The sequence below is a fragment of the Gavia stellata genome, chromosome 2, assembly GCF_030936135.1.
Source record: "Gavia stellata isolate bGavSte3 chromosome 2, bGavSte3.hap2, whole genome shotgun sequence".
Lineage (NCBI taxonomy): Eukaryota > Metazoa > Chordata > Aves > Gaviiformes > Gaviidae > Gavia > Gavia stellata.
In genome coordinates this window covers 45,516,400-45,524,898 of record NC_082595.1, presented here as the reverse complement: position 1 = coordinate 45,524,898, position 8,499 = coordinate 45,516,400, and the positions used below count along the sequence as shown (strand labels likewise).

Sequence of the window (8,499 nt, the reverse complement as noted above, 5' to 3'; positions counted from 1 at the left end):
TTAAACATAGGATTCCTTAGCATACTGGATCTGGTCTACCTCGAAAACTGGCTGGCTGCACCTCCGAGCCACATACTCAAGTTTGTTCTTTTGACAGGATTCAGACATGGCTCTCAATCGGTAGACTCCCGGGGTCACAGGTAAACTCACACGGGAGTTTATTCCTACAGTGATGCTGAGGGTTTCAGTTTCCACGTCAGAATCCTTCACTGCAGAAACTCTGCCACTGGGTAGATCCCTTAGAGCTGTATATGCTGTGTCCTGTGCACAGCTGCTGCATGGATGAGGTGGCAAAGCATCCTGGTTTGATACCTTTAATCTCATAGTTTGAACCGTGAGACTGTGAGAGGGAACTTTAGTGGCCAGGCAGTTTTTAGTAGCCTCTTCGTAAGAGGGTGGTCTTCCAGGATTCCTCTGGTCTACCTCTCTGAACACTTCATCAGCTGACCTGAAACGGGGCCTTTGCTGATACGCCACAGGCAATGGTTTGTCATGATCAGGGCTGTTCTCCTGGACAACTCTGCAGGAGAACTGATCTTCTTTCTTTGTGAAACTGTCTCTCTGAAAACCCATGTTTTTTCCAGGCCCCCAGCTCTGTGTTTTTATTAGTGTTTTCCTGCGGTTTGCAAAAGAGGACGACATGGAATGCTTTTTGATATCTCTGCTAGGTGTACTGCAGTCTTCAGTGGCCTTGGTGGAAAAGGACTGGGGCCTATTTAAAAAGTTTTTTTTGGGACTAGAGGGTGAAACTACTGGGGAGCTGGTGAAGACGGAGCCATCAGAGCTTTCCAGGGAGCAACTGGAGGATGTTTTGGGTAGAGAGTCAGTTGATAATTGTGAAGGTAAGATTGCAAGCCGTTTCTCCAGTGCCTCCAGCCCTAGCTGTTTCTGCTGAACTGGAAAATTGTCCTCACTTTTGTTTAGCTTCTGTTTCCTTATCCTGCCTTCAAGGCGGTTCTGGAAGGACAAGTCTGGTTCTGAGTACCTCCTGTCCATCGTGCTGATGTCATTTCTGAAATTGGTCAGTAAAGGGGCAGAGATGCATGTTGGATATCTTCTGCTCACACTAGAGCTCCTCCCTTTGGGCTGCTCCATCTGAGAGGTATGGGGGCTACCTTCCGCTTCAGGATCTGGGCTGTCATAGGCAGAGTCATTCTGATGAGCAGCACATAGGTGTTCTGTGGGGAGAAAGCAGCTGTTAGTTTTTACTGACCATCTGAGGATGAAAGGCAGCTATATGGAAAGAGTTCCTGTAGAAAAGCACTGCAACAGTGTCTTGAACCCTCTGCAACTCCCTGTTTCCACAGATGTATTCCCATATCGAATTAAGGGATTTGGCCCAGCAGCCCCAGTCTGTGACATCCCCAGTCCGTTCTCATACCTGTGGAACTGTCTGTGTGCTCCGGTGACTCCTCAGCTGAGGCACAGACAGGCAAAGCAATGTCCTCCCCAAATATTTCTGAGCAGTTGCTGATGAGGAACTCCACCAATACTGTCACCTGCGCACAGAAAACAGTTTCTTTCAGTCAAAAGGGCTGAAAACATATTAAACAGTCTTTTCTGCTCCTGCCTGCTGTCTTTGTAAGAAGGGCAACACAGAGCAGGGTGGTTTCTTCCAAAATCATAGAATCATAGAATCCCAGCTTCAAGGGACCTCAAGGATCATCTGGTCCAACCTTTCTTGGCAAAAACCCTAGCTTAAAGTCAGAGGGTGAGTCCACTCTGGAGGGTGAGGCCTGATGCTGCATACTAATTGATCTGCCTCAATAAAAACAAAATGCCATCAGCCACAGCTTCAGCCTCACTGTCCAGAGGGCCCGCGGGTGGCAATGCCCACCGGGTGCCCCTTGCTCTCCGCGTGCAAAGTATTCAGGAGCTGTGACACAACATAAGGGACTGCAGGGCAACTGCTACTTTTGCTCAGAGGAGGCGAGACAAGGGGCAGCCTTGGCCATCACATTGCAGGCACCTGAGCTGAGGGACACCCCCCATGTCCAGGGGTGCTGTTTTGTTCAGCTTTTGCAATGGCAGTGGGATCCCTATGGATGGCTCTGAGCTGCCCCAAAGGCGGTGGCTGCTTGGTGAGTTCAGCACACCTTGTCATTCATCTCCTTCTGCACTTCCAGCGGGAGCGTGTTGTCCGTCTCTGGGCTCAGCATATTTGGGCCAATGCAGATGGCCAGATTGCTGGAGTCCATCCTGTTGGTCTCGGCGTTTTGGCTGATGTGGTGGAGCAGAGACAGCAAGTGCTTGAGCAAGACGAGGTTTGGTTTAGGCAGTTTGTCAGCCACCCTGCGTGAACACAAACAAAATGTGACATTAATTCATGGTGCAGCAGCCGCTACTTCTTTATCTGAGCAAGTCTCAATTAAACTCAGACAGATGACGCTTCCTCCAGAAAGAGGCATGCTTAGCAGAAGTATCATTCAGAAATCCCCAACAGGAGCTGAGCGTGTGGTTAATTATAAGATAAGATCTTGAATTACAAGGTCTTGACTTGAGTAGATGAGGGGGCATCAGGAGATGTCACTGGAGGCTTCCCAAAGGCCTGTGAAAGCCTGCGGTTGCGCTGTGCATCTTTCAAAGCACTCCCGGTCAGCCTCCACATCTGCTCTTTCCAAAGAGCAAAACACGGCGGTGGGCTCCACGTGCCTGACTTCAGCGCCAGCAGATGTGAAGGCTCCCTGTCAGTGCCTGTCCCACAGCACAGTGACGACGTTAGCTGAGACGCTGCAGCCTCTCTCCTCTTCCTACGCTAGTCATTTCGTAGGGCAATCATCTCAGATACCTGCCAGAAGTGCTGCTGCTAAAGCCCTCTAAACCAAACCCCATGGAGCAATAGCAAGCTGATATAAATGACAGGCTTTTAAGTGAGACTCTTGATTTTGGGAGACGTCATTGGCCTCTACCAGCCACTCCATCACATTGGGTCTGGTTGCAAAACTTCCTGGTTGCAAAACTTACTCTTTCAATTCTTCAATTTTTTCCTCCTTGCTTGGCTTCTCCAGAGCTTGCATCCACTTCTCATAGAGGTCAGATGACAGGAGTTTGGAGGGAATATTTCGGAGGAAGTCCTGCAAGGCCAAGAGATTTAGATGAGGCTTTTGACACTACCCCTGAGCACAGAGGGAACATCACTGTGACATGGGCTCACTATGAGGCAGGCTGGCTTGAGCTACCTGGCCATCAGCACTGGCAGATCAGTGGGGTTCACCAGAACATCCTAAGTACACTTACACTGGTGTAGTAATGGGACCCAGCTCTTAGCTGCTTTTCATTTACCCATAAATCTCAGTATTCCTCCCTGGGGAAGATGCTGAGGAGGAGAACAAAGTGAGTTTCCCGTGGGTATGCAGGATATCAGCAGCACAAGTGGGACCAAAAATCAGATGGAAAAGGAAAACGCCAAACTTTCCTAAGCCTGAAACATATAGTCTGGCTTCGCTCTGGCTTTAGCTTGGAGTCCCACCTATGTCATCTCTGGGCACTGAAGTGGGCCCGTGCAGATTAGCAATGCCCTCCCACCGCTGCAGGTCAGAGGAGCTCACCTTCAAGACCACTGCCAGCAGGTGCACAGATTTGCTTTTCAAGTCAACATTCCTGCCATTGTTTAGGTCCTCCTTCAACTCCTTTCGTGCTTTCTCATTGGCAGCTTTTCTGAATATCCCTTCAGTAGAAGGTCCTTTCTTATACAATATAGCTAGGAGATCCTGCAGGGGAAAAAAACCAGACAGGAATGGGAGAACAGTTACTTGGTTGAAGAAAGTCCTTTAGCAAGTGAACAGTTCTTTAGAAACAGAAGAGAAGTTGTCTGGAGGTACACTGTGCTCTAATTAGGTCAGTATCCAGTTCTTGATCCAAGTAGATTACAGGGGCAATAAACTGATTTTCCCCCACACACCCTCTTTTTGGACTGGTGAATTCCACTAACTTCAGTGGAGTCATCCCTGCTTCCTTCAAGAAGGAAACAAGGGATGGCTTAAGTCTTGGTTCAAATCCTCTCCCTCCCAAGCCAAGCAAATATTGCTTAGAAGAGACAAAAGCTTGTCTATTGGAAAAGCCAACTCAGTGGGAGAACTGTCACAAGACTGGTTTTATCCAGAAGATAGTGTTTAGGTATTTGTTGGTGGCAGTTCATAGCTGAACACTTTTTTCAGGGAAATACAGAAATCCCTGGAAGTTTATGCTGCTGGAAGATTCATTTAAATGACTTCTGTAGAATCATGGGTGTTTGTGCTAAGGAGCAGATCTTCTATTCCTGGTCCTGGGTTGTCTCCACTCAAGGTTACTTCCAGTGAAAGTTGGGTGGGCTGGACAAAACGTGCACACCTGACCCTGTCTACATCTGGGATGGGCCGTGAGCTTATCAGAAGTGTGTGTGGAGGGGAAACACCAAAATCACTCATCTCCTGGGTGCTGCAGCGCAAGTACCGGGGATCCTGCCTCACCCTGGAAGCCGGAGGTATTATAACTGTACCGCCAGCCTTGCTTACCTGGACCAGTTCGGGCAGTGTGTCATCTTCCCCACAGATAATTGCCAGAGGCTGGCCAAACAGAGCGATTTTGGCACCCGAGTTTAGCTGCCCTGGGGAATTCCCGTTGGTAGAGCTTCGTCTCAGAGTAAATGACTGCGATATCACCTTCTTTCTTTTCTTTGTTGCATCTGCTGCAAGCAAAAGGAAAGAAAAAAACAATTTTAAAAAAACACAGACACACTACATGGCCGTTCATCTGTGTGCAGTGCAGAGATATATGTTGAAACAACTTAAACTGAACAGGGAGAAACTGAAAGACAACTAAGTGGTTACTAAGGAAACAACTGTCTAAACTGTAAAACTGTAACCATCCCTCTAAGGACACCACCTTTCCTGTTTTGGGGGTTTTTTTTTACATTCTAGTCACTGTTTCTTCTTAGAGACTGGGAACATACAAGGCACAGAAATAACAGCATTTATAGAGATTTTTGATATTGCAGTGGTTTCTGTGATAACTATCTAAGGCAGATATGTTACTTGGCCAGCCAGCAATGACAACCATTTTCACTACATGGTCAGACTGTGCCCCAGTCTTAGGGCAAGAGTGGAACTAGGGGCTCCTGCTTTTCAGCCTCTTTCACAGGCTGAAATGAAAACACGTGGCTCCAGCTCTGCCAGCTTCAGAGCCAGCTCTAATGATAGTGGCCCAGCTAGAGCTAGTGCTTGCCCCTGCCAGCCAGCCAGTGGAAGCTGATACTTGCTCCAGAGGATGGGAGCATCACAGTAGGGTCTCAGTGGCTTCAGGGTCAGAAATCTCTTAGCACAGGTTTTGCATCTGCATCTTAAAGAGAAGGGTGTGCTAGGAATTTGGAGATGATGGTTGTATTGGGATGAGGTGTGGCTTTTTCTCCCTTTCAGAAACAGTGAGAGAGGGATACTTTTGCTAGAAAGCTTTCTAAAGGAGTTGCTTTCTGAAAATTTCCTATAAAGGACTTGTCTTGTACTCCAAAATGAAGTCGTCTTACGCTGATGAGTTCTCAGGACCTGTATTTGTGGTTTAGCACAAGTCCTTGGTAGGCTGGGGTTAAAAGCTATGAGAAAGTCACCTAACATCATAGTGTCATATAAAATGTTTGCTTCTGATACTCCTGAAAAATGGTCTGATATGATGGTCTGCTCCAAACCTGACCCTGCCCTGCTAATGGTCTCCTCTGGGTTATTTACAGATGCTGAGGTTTTGCATGGTGAGAGAAAACAAGTGCAGTTGCTGCTGCCCAAAAGGTTTGTTTGGTGTGTTGTGCAACTGCTGGTAGTAGTACTTGCTTGCAGTGCCACACCTCAGCGGTGATGCTCGAGTGAGAAAGGAGCACATTTACTTCCCATCCCTGCCAGGGAACACAATGAAACATGGCTCTGAGGACCAGGGAACAAGGATACAAGACCTCTGGCACTCAACACTGTCACCTCTGCCACTGAGCGTAAGGGAAAGAGGTCATTTGCAAGTGAATGGCACTCCAGCAGTTAAGCCATGTCCTGGATGGGGCGGAGGGCTGTGGGTTGCTTGCAGGGAGGTGAAGTGGGCAGTTTCCGATGGTTTTGCAGAAGCGCCAGCTTGCAAGCATTATATAAGAAGGCAGTTCCTCAGTTTATTTTTAAAACTCACCAGTCGAGTGGCAAAGTCCGTCTTCAGTCTCTGCTGGGACCAGCGGGGGGCATTTCTTGGCATCAGCCTGCAAGAAGTGTGTTGGAGTTACAGAGCTGCCACCAGCAGCAAGGGCCACCAGTGAGTTGCTGCAGCTCCTCAGAAATCTGTGGGAGGCTCCGTGGAATAACCAGAGCAAACCTAACACCTGCTGAAGAGGTGCCTTGGTCCAGGACTGACAATGCCTCACTGCCCAATAGAGGGGTTTGTGGTAAACCCTGCAGCCAGCCACCCCAGACCTGCCCAGCAGGTCACAACCCCGTGCTCTTTCAGGCTGCTCTTTTGATCTAGAGAGGCCACAGCCAGACACAGCCTGCCCTTCTGTATCCCCCCCTGGCACTGGCGGTTTCATCCCAAACTTCTCCGGGGAGCCTTGATGGCTTCGGAGACTGCCAGATTCCTGAGCAAAGCTCCCCAGGAGCCCAGGGAATGCACTGGCTGCTGACAGCAATTCCCAGCTCCTTCTGCATGGTGCTGCACAGAGTTGCCTTCAAAGGGCTCTGCCAGCTCCTGGGTAATGGTAGGCAGCGGGCAGCTCCTACAGGGGCCACCCCCACTTTGCTAAGATATCTCACATCAGTACCCAACAAGGACTGGCAGAAATGTAGTGGCTGCTTACCTCTGACTGGCACTCAATCAGACCCTCCATATTCCCGGCATTTAGTGTCTTTGACTAGGCAAGAAAACAAAGACATTATGTGAGTAATTGAATGCTATGGTTTAGAAATCAGAGCTTTTCAAAATCATTCTCTTGACAGAGCTGAAAAAATAAAGACACTCACATTATTACAGCTGCTTAACACTTTCATGAGGAGTTTGATCGGGGGAGCTCTGGACACTCTGGTTTCCTTCAGTCCTTTTGTTTGCCTGTTTATTGAACAGGGAATGGACAAAGAAAGAGCTTTGTAAAACTGCACCCTTCTTGTCTTTCTCCCCTGCAAGCCAGTCTAGCATTTAAGTATGATCCTGAACCAGCAAGATATGCCACATAAGTCAATCATAAAGCCCTTCTCTGGAAGGCACTCAGCCCTGCTGCTTTATCTGCCTCTTGATTAAAACAGAAAAAAACCAGCTTTCCATTTTTAATCCATGCAAAAAATGAGCAAGTGGTGACAGCTACATGAGGGTGTTGTTAATCTGCAAACACAAGGCTAAGCAACTCAGTCAGCTCTGCCCACGAGCTACACTTAGCAGTGGGTGCACCTCTCCCCCTTCTGTATTTTTGTACGTCTCTGTACAGCTGCGTCTGGAGCACTCCACTGACTTCAACCGCGACGCCACAGATTTAATCCCAGGGAGTACTTACCCAAGGAGTGAGTCCAGCCAGAGCTCCTTCACCTCCCGCAAGCTGCAGAGGAAAGGAGAAACAGCATCACTCCCCACTGCTACTAATCCTTTGGACAGAGGCAGGCAACTAAACAGTTCTACCGCATGTGTGCTGCCTTATATATGCAGAAGGGGCAGGTGGAAATTCACAAACAGGAAGAAGCATCATGGGGCAGGACTGAGATGGTATGAAATTTCTGGCTTCCTCTTTCCTTTTAGAGAGGCTACTTATTTTTCCTTAAAGAAAAAAAAAAAGCCCTTGTAGCTGTTATGGATGGAAAAGATGAGACACTTGCCAGGTAAAGGTTCCATCTAGCATCACCAGCGTGAGGTGGGATGTGCAGAGGGGGCTGCAGTGTGGGCAGCTTCTCCTTGCCATTAAAGGGCAGTGGGAACAGTCTGTCCTTTGACTGCTCAGAGACCTTAGACTTTGCAGTTTAAAGACACACCACCAGATCAAGTTACACTAAGAATAGTTAAAAGATGGGGGAGTGGAATAGCCAAGATTCAGAGAAATGTTTTTGTATATCTTTTGAAAAACTAATGGCAACAGTTTACTGTCTGCAAGCAGATGTAGACACACACTTCGCCGGTGCCAACTAGTTCTTGAGAATCTAAGCATTGGACTTCTATAGGAGAAGTGGTGTTATGTAATAATTTCTTAATGTATGAAAATATGCAATAAAAAATTTTGATTTAAATATGTCTTAGTAAGAATTATGTGCCCAAGTAATAAAGTTTAATTCAACTGAAGAGATCAAAAAATCCAGAAAAAAATATGCCTCTGCTCTCCCTGTACCTCTTCAGGGTCTGTTGCTGACTCCCCCCCAACCTGGGCATGTCAGGAACATAAGGACAACAGTACTCACTCTACCAGGTCATTATGAAAATTCAACAATATGTGATGCTAAATGCATGATATTAGTTCTACTGATTCATTGACAGAGGCAAATTACAACCTGGTATCCTGGGTACCAGTCTTTTGATCTAGTGAAA

The 8,499-nt window shown here is 47.6% G+C and overlaps 1 protein-coding gene across 1 annotated transcript; it reads right to left on the bottom strand.

Moving 5' to 3' along the window:
* On the bottom strand, window positions 1-7,001 carry TAGAP (T cell activation RhoGTPase activating protein). The gene is made up of 9 exons (XM_059835619.1): window positions 6,960-7,001; window positions 6,797-6,850; window positions 6,139-6,205; window positions 4,494-4,666; window positions 3,549-3,710; window positions 2,965-3,074; window positions 2,097-2,292; window positions 1,382-1,499; window positions 1-1,178 (listed from the first exon to the last, which is right to left on the bottom strand). Exons 1-9 carry the CDS (start codon window positions 6,984-6,986, stop codon window positions 1-3), a joined length of 2,085 nt encoding a protein of 694 aa, XP_059691602.1. The 5' UTR covers window positions 6,987-7,001.
* Between the last annotated feature and the right edge of the window lie 1,498 nt (window positions 7,002-8,499).

Coding starts and splice junctions, on each gene's coding strand:
- TAGAP (XM_059835619.1), bottom strand. CDS start 6,986: ATGAAAGTGTTAAGCAGCTGTAATAAT. Junction 6,851..6,959: donor TGTTAAGCAGCTGTAATAAT/GTGAGTGTCTTT, acceptor TTTCTTGCCTAG/TCAAAGACACTAAATGCCGG. Junction 6,206..6,796: donor TGATTGAGTGCCAGTCAGAG/GTAAGCAGCCAC, acceptor CACTTCTTGCAG/GCTGATGCCAAGAAATGCCC.